The sequence below is a fragment of the Notolepis coatsorum genome (assembly GCF_963971535.1).
Source record: "Notolepis coatsorum genome assembly, chromosome: 5".
Taxonomy (NCBI): domain Eukaryota; kingdom Metazoa; phylum Chordata; class Actinopteri; order Aulopiformes; family Paralepididae; genus Notolepis; species Notolepis coatsorum.
This window is the reverse complement of record NC_140169.1, coordinates 93,531,952-93,553,658: the sequence shown is the minus strand read 5'-3', so window position 1 is coordinate 93,553,658 and position 21,707 is coordinate 93,531,952. Positions and strand designations below refer to the sequence as shown.

General features: G+C 42.9%; 1 protein-coding gene across 1 annotated transcript in view; it reads right to left on the bottom strand.

Annotated features, from left to right (window-relative positions):
• Positions 1 to 14,838: 14,838 nt before the first annotated feature.
• cad (carbamoyl-phosphate synthetase 2, aspartate transcarbamylase, and dihydroorotase) overlaps positions 14,839 to 21,707 on the bottom strand; it is a 192,844-nt gene continuing 185,975 nt past the window's right edge. Inside the window, exon 45 of the mRNA XM_084315379.1 lies at positions 14,839 to 19,364. Within this exon, the coding sequence (XP_084171505.1) occupies positions 19,265 to 19,364 (100 nt within the window). The 3' untranslated portion in view covers positions 14,839 to 19,264. The remainder of the gene's footprint in view (positions 19,365 to 21,707) is intronic.

The window sequence follows — 21,707 nt, the reverse complement described above, 5'->3', positions numbered from 1 at the left end:
TTCGATCTATCATTAGAGCCTTTAGCACAATATATAAGACAATCCCAATCCATAGAACCAATCGTAATCAAGGGCACACAACATAAAATTAGTTTATATGCGGACAACGTAATACTGTTCATGCAAAACCCCAACACCGCATTGCCTCATCTTCTCAAGCTGATTGAGGACTTTGGAGATTTATCGGGATTTAGGATAAATTGGCCGAAGTCCTCCCACTTAACGCCCCTGCAAAAAGAAATATAACCCTCCCAGAAGAGATACCGATGGTAAAACACTTTAGATGTTTGGGAGTTGAAATATTCCCTACCATAAGCCAAACGGTGAAGCACAATTACGTAAAAATCCAAAACAAAATCAAATAAGACCTTGACAGGTGGTCAAAACTCAAAAACTCAGTACAGGCACGGGTATCAATAGTTAAGATGGACGTCCTACCTAGAATCAACTTCTTCAGCTCAATGCTACCGTTACCCCCTCCAGAGGGTTACTGGAAAGAATTACACTCCTCCACATACAAATTTATTTGGAATAACAAACCACCACGTATAAAAAGATCCACCGCACAGAGAAACAGAGCAGACGGTGGTATGGCATTTCCAGATTTCTACCACTATTTTAAGGCGTACACTTTAAGACCACTGACAACATGGTTTGATCCCCAAGCATCAGTATCCTGGAGAAATTTAGAAGAAAATATAGTAGCTCCACATAGTATACACCAAATTATCAATTAAGCAATGCGAACGGAAATTTGGCCCCATAATTACTCATGCGATCCGGATATGGCGTGAAACACAAAAAAAAATATTCTATCCCACAGAAATGGCATAATCATACTCCCTTATTCAATAACAATGCACTCCCGATTGGAAAACCACCTATAAGATTCCCTAGATGGGAAAAGCAAGGCATACACTCATTAGGAGATGTTTTCAACAAACAGGGTTTTGTAGTTATGATGAAATACGCAAAAAAAATTATCTCACCAAGTCCACATATTATTTTTACGCACAGTTATTGGCATGTTTGAAGGCTCACGGTGTTCCATTAAGGATACCAATTGTACACCACAGATACCACAAATTCTTCTATGAAAGAGAGACATCGAGAGGTTTTGTTTCAGATTTTTATCATCAATTACTAACATCCTCATATGAAACCCTCCATCTAGACTCAGTCTGGAGGAGGGATATACCAGACCTGGAGATATATTTTGACTGGCAAGAAGCCTGGGCAAATGTTCGACTTGCATCAAGGAACCCGGACCATCAACAAATCAATCTTAACTATATTCACAGGATATACTTAACTCCTATAAGACTGAACAAAATGGGTCTTAAGCAAGACCCCAAATGCTCCTTATGTACAAATGGGGACGAGGGGACATTTATGCACATGTACTGGGACTGCCCACCAGTTAAGATATTCTGGAAAAAAGTTACCCAACAATTATCAAATCTCTTAACTCTGAATATACCTGTACACCCCTCTGTATTACTGCTGAATTTTGTCTTTGAGTGTGCAGTACATCCACAGCTAAAGAGATTGGTTTTATCTGGTATCAGTGGCTAAAAAGCTGATAGCATCACGATGGTTTCAACCGGAAAAAATGTGCCGGAAGGTCTGGATTCTTACATATCTCGATGTGATTTATCAAGAAATATCTACAGCAAGAATTTTGGGTCTCAATGAATCCAAAATAACAATGTGGTTAGAAGTGGTGGAGAGAATAAAAGATAGCATATAAAGGTAGTGTCTGGTAGGAACAAGTTATAATGGATGGATTATCCAATGGGGGGTCCGGGAGGGGGGGGTTTGATTGATTGAAAACTTTATTAACAGATTGCAGAATGGGTACAGTACAGTACAGCTCAATACATACAATTGTTAAGGGGATGCAGACCAGAGAAAGACTTTCGTCTTGTTTACATCAGGGTCCCCCATTTTCAATTCATCGTAGGTGTAGGGTACGAGCTAGAGCATATGTGTGTAGGGTACTAGATAACAGGTATTGGGGGTATATCCTGTATAAGACATTTAACTAAATGGTGATTTCATTGGATATGCACTGTTAATTAATGCTTGTATATCTTATCGTGTGTTGTCATGTTTGTTTATATGTTTGTTTAATCGCATAGCTAATAGGTGACTTGGTTTGGAACCTTGAGAGTACTGCTGTTGTCTTGTGCTACGTATTTGTATTTCAGATTGTTGTCTGTATATGGCGTTAATCTCTTTTTTTAGTATATTGACTTGATTTTCCAGTCGAACCGAGTTGTTGTATTGTAAAGAATTAAATAACGTTGAATAAATCGTTTCCAGTTCAGCCAGTTTTGAGCATCGATTCTTGCGTATTTTGGAGGAAAAGCTATCAATGAAATCCTTAATCATTCCCTTTACCGACATCCATAATATTCTGGGGTCCTGCACCGAATTAGCGTTCATCCGTAGGAATACCGTAAGAGCTTCTTTGATTTGTGTAATGAATTCCTTGTTATTAAGCAGCATCGAGTTAAATCGCCATCTTGGGGCTCGGGATGATAGTATACCAAATGTTCCTTTTAGGAGTAAATAACAGTGATCTGATAATGCATTGGGTATCATTTCCACATCATAGTTATCAAATAGTCTCGGGGATGCAAAAACGTAATCTATTCTGGATAATGTCTTATGTCTCGCAGATCGGCAAGAGTACTTCCGGGTCGTGGGGTTGAGTGATCGCCATAAGTCATTTACACCTGTAATCTTCGACCAATCCTTTAATGCATTAGATGACTTTTTTTGTTCATTGGAAAAGGAGGGGTAAGATTTATCCATCCTTGGATTCCAAATGGAATTAAAATCTGCACCAATTATAAATGAGTATTCGGGAAGGTCTAACATTGCTCTGGTAAGTGTAGTGAAGAAACTAACTTCGTATAAATTTGGGGCGTATACCGCTACCAACGCTATTTTCCTGTTCTTGTGTACAATCTTAGCTATAGTTATCCGACCATCTGAATCAGACCATACTCCCTTCAATTCAATATTCAACTTCCGTCTAACGACTATGGCAACTCCACGAGTTCTCGTTCCAAAGGAAGAGTGACTAATGTTATGATGTGTTGTCCGCTAACGTATCTATGTCTTTCCCTAAAATGTGTGTTTCGCTTAGTAGAGCCACGTCAACCTGTCCTTTTTTCATCAGTGTGAGCACGCTTTTGCGTTTGTGTTGATTATTTATTCCCCCAGTGTTCCAGATCATTATATTCAAACTAGCCATAATCAATACATGTTGTTGGTAATGCTTCTGGAGAGCGAAGCTACAATAGATATACATCCAACTATTGAGGTCCCGTTGAGAGCAGAGTTTAAAAACATATATATACAAATAATAATCCCCTAATCCCCCCTCCCGCCGGGCGTCGTACAGGACTGTGTTCCATAGACTCCCTCCCCTACACCACCGGTTAGCCCAGAATGAGCCATTTATCCTTAACTTGCCTATGTATTCCATAGGATCTAACATTCTAAATTCTACCATAAGTAGAATGTCAACTGTGGCTTGGCCACTCTCCCGTTAAATAAAAATGAAAATAAAAATAAAGACTAAAAATGAGCTTCAATTATCATACCATAATCACTTATTTTATAAGAACTTGTGTAAGTTATAGCAACCCACGAATAATAGAGGTATTGAACTGAATAGAGAACCTCAAAAAATAAGAGAAGAAGAAAGAGAAAGAGAACATTTACTTAGATCTTGAAAGAGCTGGGGGCGGAGCTGAGCGATCATGGAGTAGACGTGTTTCACATGAGCTCCCTTCTACCGTGCTGAATATACGTTTCTCCCCATTAGTCTTTATTTTATTTTTATTTGTTTTTTATCTGTTTGTTAGGTCGTCGTGTTTAGTATACTGTCGTCGACTTTTTTCGACTTTCTGCGATGACGGGGGTGGAAACCAGAGCCATGAGCGCCCCAACCAGCAAACCACCACCACCGGGCCTGGCCGCATCGTCGCCCGGTGTCGGGGAGATAAGCGAAGCTGTGCTCTTGGTCATGACCAAGCTACACGCAGACTCTGAGACACGCTTCGCTGAAGCACAGAAGAAAGTGTTGGCGGATTTTTGTGTCAACCTCCATCGTGAGATATCAGAAGAAATACGGCTGGCGGTAGTCCCGCTGATAGACAAGATGGAGTCGATGCACGCTGTCTCCTCGGCTAATGCTAACGAACTAGCCATGCTAACGACGGAGGTATCATTACAGGGCGAGAAGATGGTGGGTCTCGAGTCCGCCCTGCTGGCTAGGCAGGCTGAAGTCAACAAACTACAGTCGGCAATGGAGGAGATGCAGTCCCGGGATAGACGCCACAACGTCAGGATTGTTGGAGTACCGGAGGCCAGCGGTGAAGGCCGTCTCTCTGAGACCATGCCCGAATTGCTGCAGAAAATACTAGGAACCGACGTCCTCCCCTCGCCTCCTGTCTGTGAGTCGGCCTACAGGGCGGGCAGGTTTTCTCCCGGCGTGAACAAAGAGCCGAGGCCCATCATAGTCAAGCTGAACAGGCTTCAGCAGAGAGAACTCATCATGCGGTCGGCTCGTACCAGAAGGGGTAATCTGAGGCTTGGCGATCACAAAGTGGCCATTTTCGAAGACTTTACGCCGGAGGTTCAAGCACAGAGAGGCGAATACAAGGTGGTCCTGTCTAGGCTATGGAAACTAGGCCTGAGGCCCACGCTATTCGCTCCCGCGAAATTATCTGTGTTGGAGAAGGTCGATGGTCTGCGTTCATTTTGGTCGTTGGCTAAAGCGAAGGAATATCTCGCGGGGATACCCGAGACGGTTGCTTGATATCTATGTCGGGTGAGTGACTTGGCGGTGTGGGCCTATATACATTGATAGGGCCGACTATTCACAAATACTTGCTGTCATGCCCAGACACTCTAACTGTCCACTGCCCATCCAACTAGCGGGACTTCCCAATGACTTCTGTTACTTGCTAATGCTGACCTCATGATCGTACTTGTGTATCGCCTCTTTGGAAGCTAGCGAGCTAGCTGAACAATGTACATAACAAACTCTAACGTGCTATCCGGATTCATCACTAGCTCACGCGCTAGCCTCGGCTAGCTAGCGGGCTGCGTCTATCGCCTGCGTGGAGTCGTTCGAGACCCGTTAATAGTGACGCACTTTGGTTGTTGTTGCTGTATAAGTGTGATCGGCTCGCACAATCCAACGGTGATGGGGTCCTTAATTAACTAAATTCTTGTATGCTGTTATTTTTATATCCATGCTGTTTTGAGCTTTGGGCTCCGGTAGGAGAAGATCGGTTGAATATGTATATAAACAAGATATGATAACAGGTTGTCAGATATTGCCTATTATCATCCCCGGGTTAAGGAATGTGTTTAATTGTGCCTGATCAGAGGGACTGTTACAGATGTGCACTTTGACCATAACCCCTTTTTCCCCTTCTTATTATTGTCGTTGTTAAATGGCATTTGTTTGCACAATTTACCTGGAACCCGATCCTACCTTAGAATACCGGCTGGTATACTCTAATTTAATTTTTGTTTTGGATTTTTCCTTTGTCCATTGGTGCTATAACATTGCGTCGTTGATGCGCAGACTCCGAAATAGATGATTGCAGGGTTGATGTTGAGTTGTTATATAATAATGACTATATTAATTTTTTTTCCATTATAAGTTATCTCATGTTAAGTCCTAGGCTCACGGTGGTTTTCGACCGATATCTTTATTGAAACAATAGATGATAACGGGTTGTGTCAGATATTGCCTATTACCATCCCCGGATTAATTAATGTGTTTAATGCTTTTCTTACATAGGTTATGTCATTTCAGCCGTTGTGCCTGATCAGAGGGACTGCTACAGGGGTGCACTTTGACCATAACCCCTTTTTTCCCTTTCTTATTATTGTCATTGTTTAATTGACATTGTTCACACAATTTTGCACAATTAACCTGTGACCCGATCCTGCCTTAGACTATCGGCTGGGATGCTTTAATTTAATTTTGTTTTGAATTTTCCTGTACCCATTTGGGCTATAACATTGCGACGTTGAAGCGCAGATTCGGAAATAGATGGTTGCAGGTTGATGTGGAGTTATTATTTAATAATGGCTATTTTTACCATTATGGTTGTCTCATGTTGGGGCCAAGGCTCAGGTGGTTTTCGTCCGATATCTTTATTGAATTTTATTTTTATTATTATTTGTGTTTATTGGACTAGTGGGGGTTTACTCAGGGGTTTATCTAGAGGGGGGTTGGAGTGGGGAGCGTCTTATTGGATCCATGTCTCTAGTGGGAAGTGATAGGAAGATGACCATCCTCAGTGGATGGGGCATAGGGTGGGGACTGGAGAGTGGGTATAGGAGGGCTTATAATAGGACGGGTGGGTTAGGGTTTAGAGTAGAAGGAGGGGGGGTTGTAGCTGGGGTGGTATTTTTATGTGTTTTATGTACTGTTGTCTTATATGTGTGTAATTGTTCCTCCTCTGAACTCCTGGGATTGACCGTCTGGGCCCGCCTGGATCAGCGCCTCTGTACTCAGCCTGGCTGCACTGGTATGTTCTCTACGCATTTAGACAAGCTCGACCATGGCTAAATTGAATATTTTAATTTGGAACGCAGGAGGGCTTAACGCCCCACACAAGCGTGCCAGTGTCCTTTGGCTATTGAAGAGGAGAAATATTGACCTTGCTCTCCTTAGTGAGACGCATTTATTGGTAGGTGACGTGTCAAGACTGGCAAATCGGCAATATCACGTTATCTCCTCATCCTCAGCCGATGATAAGACGAAAGGAGTCGTCATAGTTACAAGACGTAACCTTGATATCAAAGTCCTGGACGTATGGTCGGACACGGAGGGAAGGATTACTATAGCAAAAGTTGAATTCTCGCATAGGAAGATGGCTATAATAGCATTGTATGCTCCTAACACATTTGATTCAGCGTTCTATAATACAATCACGAAGAATATGTTGGAACTTAATGGATACGCTCTCATTGTGGGTGGCGATTTTAATGCGTGCTGGGATGCGGAGATGGATAGGTCCGGGCCCTCTGAAACGGGCGACCAAAAACGGGCCTCTAAGGCCCTCAGGATGTGGGCCCAGGACACGGGGCTCACAGACCTTTGGCGCTTATCCAACCCCACCCTCAAAGATTACTCTCACCTGTCAGCCAGACACAAAAGCTTCTCTCGAATTGACTATGCATTCGCGTCCCCTAATATGTTTGATAGTTTCGATGTCTCATTGGTTCCCTTGGCTCTCTCAGACCACAAGGGGATTTTCCTTACGGCAACCTTTGGCAGGCTCTCCGCAAGAGCTCCCAGATGGCGTTTTAATTCGACCTCGCTAAAAAACGATGACTTCTGTTCTGAGTTCAGGAGTAAACTAGCTGAATTTTTGCAGATCAACGTTGGCACAGTAGAAGACCCTAGGGTCCTGTGGAACGCATTGAAAGGATTTATCAGGGGTCATGTCACACTATTTGCCTCCAATTTGCGAAAATCCCGGTCAAAAAAGCTAGAAGGACTGGAAACATTATATGCAGACCTATACGCATCCTTGCAAACTAACTATAGTGAACGACTAAACACACAACGTAAGATAGTCAAAAAAGAAATAAACTCCATACTTAAACAACAGTCTGAGTTCTTGATACATAGGACAAGACAAAATTACTACTTTCACGGCTCCAGACCTAGCCATCTATTGGCAATGAAAATACGCTCAAATGATCATTTCTCGGATATCCCCTCGATCAGGACGAGCCAGGGTGCAGTCACTACTGATTCGAAAAAGATCAATGACACTTTTAAAGAGTTTTACTCACAGTTATATAGCTCAGAGGGTAATCTTGATGACTCTAAATTTGAATCGTTCATTGGCGGGCTTGAGATACCCCACATTTCTGAGGAAGAGGCCAAGGAACTGGGGAGACCGATTACTCTCGTGGAATTGAGGGAGACGATTGTTGAAATGCAGAGGGGTAAGGCACCAGGCTGGGATGGTATTCCACCCGAAGTGTATTTAGCTTTCTGGGACCAACTGGGTCCATTGATGCTCGATATGATCAATTACGCTATCGAACAAGGGGAGTTCTCAAGAGATGTCAATATAGCGTTGATTTCTTTACTTCTCAAGAAGGACAAAGATCCCAATGATTGTGGTAGCTATAGACCCTTGAGTCTTCTCGGGGCCGATTTAAAAGTGTTTGCCAAGGTGCTGGCCCGTCGCCTGCAGAGATTTATGTCTGTATTGGTACACTGCGATCAAACTGGTTTTATCCCGGGGCGTCTGGCTGCAGATAATCTTAGGAGGCTGTTGCATGTAATCGATAACAGTAAAGACAATACAACTCCATCCACAGTTCTGTCTTTGGATGCCATGAAGGCGTTTGACAGACTTGAGTGGTCATACCTGTGGAAGGTACTTGAGGTCATGGGTCTTGGGAAGAGTTTTATTCATATGATTAAAGTCCTGTATGCCTCGCCGTCTGCGATGATACTGACAGGCAAAAACTGTTCCACACTCTTTCCAGTCTCCAGATCTTCTAGACAGGGTTGTCCTCTGAGCCCAGGACTGTTTGCGCTTTCCCTCGAACCTTTGGCCCAATTTATTAGGCAATCGGAGGACATCGTCCCCATAATGGTCAATAATACTCCACACAAAATTGCTCTCTATGCGGATGACCTACTGATTTTCATGGACGACCCCTCCCGGTCGGCCACAAAATTATTGAGGATAATCGACGACTTTGGTAAATTGTCAGGCTTTAAGATTAACTGGAACAAATCAGCCTGCCTACCTCTTAATGAGCTGGCCAAGGCGGTACGACTACCAGCTGATATCCCCATAGTAGAACATTTTAAATACTTGGGCATAGAGATATTCCCCACACTGAACCAAACTACTAAGTACAACTTCACGGGTACTTATGATAAAATACGCCAGGATCTAGACAGGTGGTCGTCCCTTCCTAACTCCTTACAAGCCCGGGCTTCCATAATCAAAATGAACATCCTGCCTAGGATAAATTTTATTAGCTCAATGCTCCCCCTGCCCCCTCCAATAGACCACTGGCGCAAGGTACAATCGATGGTATCTAAGTTTATCTGGAATAACAAACGCCCGAGAATCAAAAGGGCTACTACTCAACGTAGAAAACAAGATGGGGGCCTCGCAATCCCTGATTTTAAACTTTATTTCTGGTCCTTTTCACTGAGACCTCTGATGTACTGGCTTGACCCTGTAGAGGCTGTATCGTGGCGCTCCTTAGAAGCGGCGGCGGTATCTCCGCTAAGATTGCAGGATGTAGTGTACTCCACTGTCTCTATTTCGAAATGCCGGCTGAGGTATGGACCGATCATAACTCACGTGATCCAAACGTGGCGTAATGTACAGAGGTCGTGTGGGGTTAAATGCCCATGGCACCTGGACTCTCCAATTTTTAATAACCAGCAATTACTTGTTGGGCACAAGCCGGTTAATATTCCTCAATGGCAAAGGAGGGGAGTGCATACTCTGGAGGATATTTATGATAAGAACGGCCTCCGTGCGTTTCAGGACTTAAGAGAATTTTATGATCTTCCCGGCGAGTCCTTCTTTCTTTACCTTCAACTAAGGTCAGCACTGAGGGCGCATGGCGTACCGTGGGCTCAAGCTTTGCACCCACACCCCTTCCTCAGGCTCATAGTGGACAGGACGACATCCAGAGGGTTTGTCTCAGACTTTTATACGCTCTTAATTCAATCCACGTATAAAAATTTATCATTGGATACAATCTGGCGTGTGGATATCCCGGAGTTGGACCCCGAGTTTGACTGGGATGATGTTTGGGCAAATGTGGCATTATCTTCCCGCAACCCCAATCACCAGCAAATTAATTTTAATTATATTCATAGGACCTATCTTACACCTAGGAAGCTATTTGCTATGGGACTGATAACCGACTCTCGGTGCACTTTGTGCTCTCAAAAGGCCACTGGCACTTATATGCATATGTATTGGGATTGCCCACCAGTGGCCCGCTTCTGGAGGTCAATAACGAACAAACTTTCAGATCTGTGTGGCTTAACTATCCCATTCACAGCTGTTACGCTACTCCTGAACGATATAACGACACTACCCGCGTCCGTACAACTGAAAAGGGTTGTCCTAGCGGGCGTCACAGCAGCGAAGAAGCTTATAGCAATGAGATGGAAGGAGCCTGAGAAGCTTACAATGATTAACTGGTCCCTAACTCTATTGGATGTGATTTATCTTGAGATATCCACGGCTCGGGTGATTGGGGTAGGGCAGGCTGGCATTGACCTGTGGTTCGCAGCAGCTGAGAAGGTAAAGACCGCCGTGTGCGGCTGAGCGGGGTTGGGGCGCTTGATCGGGGGGGTCCGGCGGTCTCTGGGGAGGGGGAAATGTCTTGTTTGTCTTGGTTTTTGTCTTGTCCTTCTTAACTTTGACTGGGGGGATTTTAGGGGGGGTTGATATTTAGCTATTCTGCGCTATATGTCAATTCACATGCCATCTCCCCAAGGGACTAATATTGGCAGACTGATTGACCTGTCAACCAACTTGGAGGAAGATTTTCTTTCTTCTTACACTTTACCTTCTGCGAGTTTGGCAGTCTTGAACATGTGTAAGGGACCTAGGCTATCTACAGTAAATCTGCGGCAACACTCTCGTAAACAATCTTTTAAGTCACTCCACTTTGTAAAGGTGGGGAAAGGTTGGTATGTTTGAAAACCTCTTTGTTATTGAAGTAGCCATCTATATTTGATAGGTTGGACGCTGTTTCTTTTTCTTTTTGTCTTTATAATTTATTATTCTGTATTATTATTGGTTGTTATTCTCCTGTGAAGTTATGTTTTTTGTTACTGTGGTTATTGTGTTGTCTTGTTTCATGTAATTAATAATAAAAAAAAATTGATCAAAAAAAAAAAGATCTTGAAAGAGCTTTGCTATGCTTAAACACCTAGAGTATAAAGTGGAGAAGTAGTGGAAATATTTCCAATTAATAAACACCAGTTTTAAATACGTATATGCAGCATTTCCCCTGGCCAGGGGTGGGCGATGATCTGTTGTGAAGAATGTTATTCCCCCGGAGGTCATCTGGCTGGTGCTGTGGATCTGCAGGTTGATACTATTGGTATGTCTGGCCACATATTGCTGTTATTCCAGAATGTTCCATATATCAAAGAATGTTTTAAATGTTCTAGATTATTCCAATATGTCGTTTCTACAGTTCCAGAATGCTCCAGTATGTTCCAGAATGTTGTTAGAAGTCCATACTATTAAAATAAGGACCGCTTCATGAATTTGCGTGTCATCCTTTCGTCATGCTCATCTTCTCTGTATCGTTCCAATTTTAAGACCAATGTGTCCGCAATAATAAAAGTCCAACAGGGAAAACATTCCATAACTCAGAGCTCGTAGGTCTCCGTCCCAAATCAGCGGTTCATTAAAATTTATACGATATATACATTTTCTTAGTATTTTAGTTCATGTCATCTCTCTGCCTTTCTGTTATGACTGTACATTAGGAGGGGGTGGGTGGGAGAGAAATATATATAATAGACAGTCTCCTCCCCACCGTATGTATATATTCTCTCCCCACCATATGTATATTTCTCTCCCACCCCCTCCTAATGTAGTCTCCTCCCCACTGTATGTATATATTCTCTCCCCGCCATATTTCTCTCCCACCCACCCCCTCCTAATGTAGTCTCCTCCCCACCGTATGTATATATTCTCTCCCCACCATATGTACATTTCTCTCCCACCCACCCCCTCCTAATGTACAGTCTCCTCCCCACCGTATGTATATATTCTCTCCCCGCCATATGTATATTTCTCTCCCACCCACCCCCTCCTAATGTACAGTCTCCTCCCCACCGTATGTATATATTCTCTCCCCACCGTATGTATATATACCGCCATCTTTCTCCCGGGTTGGTGTGATCACATGACTGACAAAGCCGTGCAGTGATGGGCCAGAAGTCAGTTCGATTGCATCCAGGCTCGATTGCTTATCCTGTCTGGGTAGGCCGGATGCCTGTAGCTGTTCCGCAACCGTTCCTATTTCCGGGGTAGGCCTGATTGGCCCCGACAGGCACGTGACCCGCCGCGGCCACGCCCCGCGGCAGCCCCAGGACGCCGCAACGAGGCTGCTGTGGTTCACAGGCGCTTTCCGCCTTCAACGCCGCCCGCAGCATTAGGAAGGAGTTCGCGGCGCCTTTCACATCGCAGTCATCAGTCATAATAATTTGAAAGGCATACATTGTTGTATGAAATAAAATAGTATAGAGACGTTCGCGGCGCCTTTCACATCGCAGTCATCAGTCATAATATGGTACAGTAACGGTCTCTGGAGCGCGCCAGCATTTGCACTGCAACGCATACACCTTACTGTAAATTGTACCTCATCCCATTTCTGCTTTGCACTATAGCGTATTGTATATTGTATGTGTAGCTGGTCTAACTCCGTTACTTCTATTCTGCATCGAACGCTGTACATATGTCTCTATACTATTTTATTTCATACAACAATGTATGCCTTTCAAATGTTAAATGATAAATGATTGCATGACTGCCGACTGCGGCCCGATTATTATGACTGATGACTGCGATGTGAAAGGCGCCGCGAACGTCTCTATACTATTTTATTTCATACAACAATGTATGCCTTTCAAATGTTAAATGATAAATGATTGCATGACTGCCGACTGCGGCGTGATTATTATGACTGATGACTGCGATGTGAAAGGCGCCGCGAACTCCTTCCTAATGCTGCGGGCGGCGTTGAAGGCGGAAAGCGCCTGTGAACCACAGCAGCCTCGTTGCGGCGTCCTGGGGCTGCCGCGGGGCGTGGCCGCGGCGGGTCACGTGCCTGTCGGGGCCAATCAGGCCTACCCCGGAAATAGGAACGGTTGCGGAACTGATACAGGCCTGATGGTTTTTTACATCGAATTCTATACACCGCAATTATGCATCGAATGTTTTTACATTGAATTTTATTATGCATTCGAATTTTTTACATTGAATTTTAAACACTGAATTTTTATTTCACATAGGTAAATTCGGATCAAAAGAAATTCAGATATGATTTTCAAAGTAATTATTTTCAATGCTATAAATTCAGTGTCTGAAAAAATTCATACATGTTTTCAAAGTAATTATTTTCAATGCTATAAATTCGGTGTCTGAAAAAATTCAGATACAAGTTTTCAAAGTAATTATTGTCCATGCTATAAATTCGGTGTCTGATAAAATTCAAATACTTCCGTCACTCATTTGCTTCCATATATTCAGGATAACTCAATCATTCCACTGACAATATACTTACCTATGCGTATCGTAATTCTAAACATTACAATATATATATATTTTTTTTTTCTCACTTTTTCTGTATTTTTTGCTCCCATCCCAATTTAGTCGTTATGCCAATTCCTTTCCTGGTCGTTGCACGCATTGTCCCACTGTCGGCCTAGGGAGGGTGTAGAACTAACACATGCCTCCTCCGATACATGTGGAGTACTGCCGACAGCTGGATTCGATCCCAGTCTCTGTGGTGGTAGGCGAGTGCATTCTCCACTGCGCTACCCAGCCGCCCAAAACATTACAATATAAATACTTAATTGTAGGCCTACTTACTTTCTGTGCAACAGCTGTGCAAATAGGTAAAAGCATAATACATGACAATGAATTATCCATAAACAAAGACATTTGACACGCGTACCTTGTCAAAGAGAAGACAATGTGGAAGGGAAAGAGAGTGGATTTTAAAGGGGATACTGCGGGAAATTGGGCGAATGGCGAGCTGCTCCAGAACCACATCGGTGGAGCCGAATCGTGTATTTAATGGATTGGTTTGGTAGGGCTGGATACTAGGCGGAACAGTGGGAATAGGGGGCAGGCCCTGGTATGAGGAAACAAAGGTGGGCTGCCTACCAAAATCTTTACAATACTTCAATTAACACACACCTATACTTGTTGATTATCCCTTAGAACATTGATACAAATGGTATACATTATATATCTCACTAGATGTTCCCCATGTACTTCATTTGGCCAATCCTCCTTACAATTTGCTGCTCCCAAAACGAGATGCGAAAGACTTTGAAAATGGACAAATTCATCCCCCTCACTACCTTTTTTTTTAATCTACTTTTTCTCCCCATTTTCCTCCCATCCCAATTTCCGTATTATCCAATTCTTCCCTCCCCTGTCTCGAACGTTGCTAGGTCATGCCTCCCACTGGTCAGCTGCAATGTGGACGAAGCCTTGCATCACGTGTCCCCTCCGGTACACGAGGAGGCAGCTGTCGCATCTTTTCACCTGTACAGCGCGATCTCAGTGGCGAGGAGTAACGCGTGGGAGGCTCACACTGCCCCCGATACTTCCCGATTCTGCTGTACAGGCGCACCAACAGACCTGTAGGAGTCGCTGTCCACAACGTCCAATCCCCACCCACCGGCTTTCCCACCCCCTAATACTGCCAATTGTGTTAGTATGAACGACCAGCCAAGCCGGAAGCAACGCCGAGAGCTGGGCTCGAACCCAGCATCTCCTGCGTTAGTGGCGAGCGCCTTGCCCACTTAGCCGCCATCCCTCTCACTACTTTTAAGGACTCCTCTGGGTCCTCGCCAGGCTGTCATTGTAAATGTTTTTAATTGTTCTGCCTGGTTAAATAAAGGTTCAATTATATATATATATATATATATATATATATATATATATATATATATATATATATATATATATATATATATGTGTAATAAATTATATGAATACATTAATAATAAATGAATGGTGCGTGACAAAGGATTTATTTTATTAATTTATAAAACACAAACATATCCAACACCACATACAGATGAGTGACATGGTTTTCCATAACAAGTTGGGTCTAAAACCGTAACGTAAACAGTGGCGCTGTGTGGATACAGTTCTTCATGTGTCTTACAACAAAAAGATGATCCAAAGAAGACCATCAATAGCGATAACAGCGGTACGTGGAAGTGGTGGATATATGGTCAGGATATTGTCAGTAGAAGGAAGTGGTGGTTATATGGTCAGGATATTGTCAGTAGAAGGAAGTGGTGGATATATGGTCAGGATATTGTCAGTAGAAGGAAGTGGTGGATATATGGTGAGGATATTGTCAGTAGAAGGAAGTGGTGGATATATGGTCAGGATATTGTCAGTAGAAGGAAGTGGTGGATATATGGTGAGGATATTGTCAGTAGAAGGAAGTGGTGGATATATGGTGAGGATATTGTCAGTAGAAGGAAGTGGTGGTTATATGGTCAGGATATCGTCAGTAGAGCTACATTCATACAAAGGAATCATGTCTAAATATTACCCTGCTATAGGAGTCGTTCATTTACTCGGAATGCAACAGTGTAAGACAAGAGAAGTTGACCGGTGACTTAACGTGACAAACGTCCTACCGTGGTGGATTTAATTTGCAGCGATAGCATGTTGTAACACTCAATTAGTGTTAGTCAAGTCACACACGTAGCACAAATCATTGCTCGCAAGAGCAAGGTCATTTTCAAGGAATTGTGTGAAACACCTGGCTATGACTTAATTCTCTTGAGATTGAAGTATATAATTCAAGTCTTTCATTGCATTCCTGTGGGTGTCGGTTAAAACACTTGGAACATAGTTACTTTGATCAGGAACAAACCTCATCTCCCATATAATGAAATGGTACATGCATCGTTCCCTCTCAGTGATGTGTGTATTTGACCACAAGCGTTTAATTCTTCACATCTCTGCTTGTGGCTTTAATGTTTAAAACAGGAGTGGTGTGTCAGTGGGGCAGCCGTGGCCTAAAGGTTAGAGAAGTGGTCTCAACCCCCTGGACTGGCAGGAAAACTCTGGGCGGGAAAATAAATGAATAACGCTCTCCCTGTCCCGCAATACCAATCGCTGAAGTGCCTTAGGCATTTAACCCCCAACTGCTCCAGTGGAGCTGCTCAATGGCCTGAGGTTGTACTGGGCGCGTGTTGCTTTTTAACAGCGGAGGAGTGCAAGAATGTGACAATTTGACCATGTGACCGCGGCAGCGCGAGAGAGCGGCAATGCGGAAATAGGCTGTCTATTGCCATTCTCTAAGACAAACTCTAACCTTAACCAGCTCCTTAACAGCGCCTAAACTTAACCGCTCTAACCTTAACCAACTCCGAAACAATGCCTAACCTTAACCTTAACCATGCCTAACCGTAACCGGCGAAAGAATACACGTTAAAAAAAATTGATGGGATTCGAACTTGTCAACAACGGACCGCAGGACCGCTGCGCTGCCAGGTGAGCTGAGCTTCGAATGAAAATCATGGCGGATTAGGGCGGTTACATAATGCCGCAAGCTCTGCCGCTCCGCTCTGCGGTTGCCGCGCCTGCCGCGGGGCGTGTCGCAGCCAATCAGGGAAAACGCGGAAGCAACGGCAGCACTGCTCCGCTGTTAATAAGCAATAGGCGTACTGGGCAGCTCACAGTTGTGAATGTAGAGTATGCGAGTGTGAGGAAGAGCATCTGTGCTCAGAGAATAAAGGGTAATAAAAGAAAAAGGTAAAAGAAAAAAACACAGGAGACTGTATTAAGTATGACCTGGCTTGCGTTGGTGATTTCAAAGCTGGTTGCACGGTGTTTGAATGACGCCACGCGCAAGCGCGCTCCCGCGCTTACATGTTCCCTCGCGAACGCACAGACTAAAGACAATGCCTAATTGCCTCTAGGAATGGAATGCAACACATTTCATTCACAAGTTGTGTGTGAATGTATCCGAGAACGCATTTGAACACACCTGACGACCTGATCTATTGATATGCAAAGTAGCCAGGTGGATACTTAGCGAGTTGGCGCATCAGTCGAGTGCAGCGCATTCCTGTGCACATCCGTGCATGTGCGTGCGCGTGCTTCTGCTCAGAGCCGGTTGCACGGCGTGCAACCCCGTCCCATGAGCAACGCACCTCTGAGTTTGACTGCTGCCATTAATGATGTTAGCCAGCATTAGCTATCAAATATTTTAGCCAATGTCAGCTAGAAAACATTACAGGCAACACTATATGGTCTTTGATTAACAGTAGCTAGAGTTAGCAAAACATTGTGGGAGGTGACATTAGCTCAGATTTTTGGTAGCCAACAGCAAAAGTGTTTGTGTCAAGAAGTCATAGTTAATACAACAGTCTCCATTGGTACAATACAACAAATTAGCTTGACGTCACAACAATAACAAACATACTTCCTGGTAGATAACTCAAGAGGCCCAGAGCTATTGTGTTCATAGATCTATGATTGTGTTGACCACCTCGCAAACAAGCTATGAGAACTAGAAAACCATGGAACCAAGTGGCTCCCTCTCCCCTTTAACATGCTAAATGGTCCCTTTAAGGCTCTTGATTGCTTCCATTGAGGAGTAACAGGGGAATGAAGAGGGTGCAGTGACATCACAGCCTGGAGGTCTTATTGCATTGTACAGTAAAGTTTTATGTTAATTTACTATACACATACAAAGAATAAACATATCGACAAGTCAATGTCCCTTCCTTCTCTTCTCAGGTCCCTACAGAACCCATATTTACCGAGCCTCTTGGATTCACAATGCTGACCTTGGATCAGTGTCAATGGTTCCCCTGTGAACCATCTGGTCTGTAATGACCAGAGAGCTTAAACAGATTCCAGCTCGGCGCCGATATTCCGAGAGGCTTGATTAATGCCATTGATCCCTTGGTGCAGATCAGACACAGGTATCTCCAAATATCGTCTATCCTTTGTTTTAAACTGCTTGGTGGGATTAGCGCATGATGACAACTCATGATAGTTGTTAACCATAGGAAAGTGTACAAAATACTTTCAAATACTTTCTTCTCATCATCTATAGACTCTCATAACATAGTCCCATGTGTTTACATCTAGCACCTAATAGAGGCCTTGCACAGAATGCTTGTTTAGTTATCTTTATTCCAACATGGCTGCCTGTAACCATTGGTAACCAACTTTGAAAGAAAACGCCTAATTTCTGTACCGTGGTAGAGTAGGTAAAACACTGGAAAAGCATGATATTACTTGTTTACAAGATCCAGTAATAAGACCAAATTATTATATTTTTGTTGATATATTTCTAACACATAGCCATGTTGTTTCTTCCAACATGGAGGGGAAATAGGCATTCTAAACATTACATGAAAGGCCTCCTTTAGGTGAAAACAAGTTTTTGCAGATGCTATCCGACCCTGGTCAGGTCCACTGGATCACATTCTTCTATTCAGTGTCTGGGGTCTTACACATTTGCCCCTTTGTTAAAGGAACATGCCAACATTATGGTAAATGCTCTTACAGTCTTCTCCAGATAGATACCAAGTCCCTCTCTGTGTGTTCAGTATAAAGCTACCCGGCTGCAAGCTAGCCTAGCACAAATGAATGGAAGCAGATACGGGCCAGCTAGCCTAGCTTAAAACTCCGGGAGGGGTGTTTTTGGCCAACAGCTAGCTTTCTACTGGTATCTTATCTTCTTGTCCGACTCTGGAGAAGACAGTAAGAGCATTTCCCATAATGTTGGTGTGTACCTTTAAATGCATCATGTTTACACTATTGTACATCATTGTTTCACACTTTTTTAAACTATAGTACACAGACTCTCATGATTTTACAAATGATATATATAAAAATACTTTACATACTTTCCAGACCTGCATGGGTAACACTGCAGCGTGGCATATGTTCATATTTAACATGAGAGATGTTGGGCAGGGTAAAGGAATAGTTAGGACTTTTACAGTACGTCTGAAATACTTCCTGAAATACTGAAAAACCAAGTTGTTTAATTGGAACACAGCCAGGACAAACACGGGACTCAGTAAGTCAGCTAATGACTACACATCCATTACACTGACAAGTATTTCAGACCAATTCACCTTAACCCTTTCACTGCGACAATACAGACGGTTAACCCTTTCACTGCCACACGACAAAGGGTTAACCTTCTGTAGTGTGGTAGTGAAAGGGTTAAAACATATGAACTATCCCTTTAAGTCTTGCCATCAGGGATCAGATTGAACAGGGGACATGTTGAACGGAGGACATATTGAACAGGGGACATGGGTTCAACAGGTTAAGTCTTGTTATCACGGATCAAATTGAAGAGGGTGGTATCGGTGATATCTCATACCAGTGCATCCCTAGTTATCCCCTAATGTTTCTCTAAAAGCTACATGCACTCAAGCAGATGGCTCAGATTCCTCCGTCTAGCTCTATCTGCCCAGTACGGTGGCCAGCAGGGCCATACGGATGTACATGCCATTCTCTGCCTGGCGGAAGTAGGCTGCTCGTGGGTCCGTGTCCACCTCCGCACTGCAAGAAATACCACACACGCACACAAACAAGGACAAATATACAGATTTAACAACATTCTACTGGAGCAAACAGAGTCCCTTTGTTTTAGGACACACTCTACTGTTGTTAAAAGAACACTAACATTTTGGGAAATTAGCTTACCGTCTTCTCCACAGAGTGTCTGTGTGTATATTGTGCGTTTGTCTATGTCTGGGTCTTTTAATATGTCATTATGTGCTCTGTCCTTGTGTCCATGACTGTATTGTGACCTGTATCCCTATCGTATGTCTATGTGCTTTTGTTGTGCTTTTATTCTAATGTTATTTATCTTGATTTTATTCTGTTTTTATTGCTAACCCTTTTTCACACAGGATTTTTGCCTGTACCTTCTGGCAGGGGGACTGCCAATGGAAATTAGCCTTTTGGCTAAAATTGGGTGCATTTACAGTTGTAAAATGTTTTATTAATGTCCCCCTTGATCAAATAAAGTAAACCTAGACCTAAACGCTTCGTCTATGATTTCTGGATATGAGTGTTTATTAGGGATGTCCGATATTATCGGCAGATATTGGCATTAAAATGTGATATCGGAAATGATCGGTATCGGTTTAAATATATATGTATATATATATATATATATATATATATATATATATATATATATATATATATATATATATATATATATATATATATATTACATTTATTTAACCTTTATTTACCCAGGCAAGCAAGTAAGAACAAATTCTGATTTTATTTATTGTCAAAAGTATGCATAATGTTGTGTTAATTCCACGACCAGAGATATGTAATGTTAATTACCTGAAATTATTCCGTTTTTTTGGGGGGGAAACCCTGCATATATCGCTATCGGTTGATATCGGTATCGGAAATTAAGAGTTGGACAATATCGGTATATCGGAAAAAAGCCAATATCGAACATGTTTATCTAGTGTTGGCTGGACGGACCATACTTGCAAGTAGAAAAAAAGTGTTGGTCTTTCGTGTAATGAATGGGGATACATGCCGGTGTTTGCAGTACTAAAACTATATTAAATATTATAGCTATGGATCTAATAATATAGTCGATTGTCATTGAGTTTCTTCCGGTCAAGATGCAAAAAACTGATAATTTTTTCATCAATACATTCCCGTTTCATACCGTGGTGAATATATGAGTATAGTTTTAGAGTAATTCTGTGTAATCCCAGGAAATGCCGCTAAACAGCGTTTCAGTGCATTTCACTACGAATCGTGCCATTCCTCGCTTGGATCAACAATCTGAAATCAACGCTAGATTATCGGTATTATGTTTCATCATGCATGCATGAAAGGGTGGGGGGGGGGGGTTTCTATGCTTCGATCGTCACCAACAGTTACACAGTACATTACAGACACACGCTCCGATCGCGGGGAAGGAATTATCGGATCAACGCAAGATTGATAGCATATAGCCCTTACCTTGTCTATGATGTACTGCAAAAAGAATATTCCAATTATCTGATCGCCATTCCAAGTATTGATGTCGGTCGTGTTGCCAAGATAATCCACCAAAACACATGAATCCACGGTGCTCGAGTCTCCCCAATCCATGTGTTATAAACGTTACTCATGCCCGAGGAGGAAAACCCAGACCGGACTTCTTAGATCGACGTACAGCCCAAGCCAGAGGGTTTCCAATGATGTGCAATACCGGCCACAAGGCGTTAGGCGGCGGTATTGGACATTTGCGATCTCAGACCCATTCCCAATGATAACATAAGGCTGGATGGATGGATTATGAAGGGAAATATCGAATAAAAGAAATAATGATGAAAACCACACTTTTCTCGGGTTTGGCGCCCAACACTCGGCGAGTTAACCCGACTTATCTCGGGTCTGGCGTCCAATGTGTTAATAAAGTAATCAGGTAACTTTAGCACACACAGACAAAAGACCAACTTCTACTAGACCTTTAAAGCTTCATGGTTTTAACAGGTCACCACCACCCCACAACCCCCTAACCACAGCCATATCCCCCTAACCCAGGGGTCAGCAACCTTTAGTATCAAAAGAGCCACTTTTCCCCCGTCCCACAAAATAAAATGCTCAGGGAGCCGCACAACCTATTTACCCTTAAAATGAAGATAACACAGTGTATAACGTTTTATATATCCCTAAGCATACCCCACATTTAGCATAAAATGCCTGACAATTGCATACCCAAAGTAATTTGCGATTTATTATACTTTATACTTATAGCACACAGTTTGTTGCATTAATGGGATTATAAAAGCAACAAAAAGAAAAAATTTGACTTTTTAATTGCTGTTTTTACCTGTTATAACAAAGGAAAACCTCAAACTCTTATGAAGAGGAGAA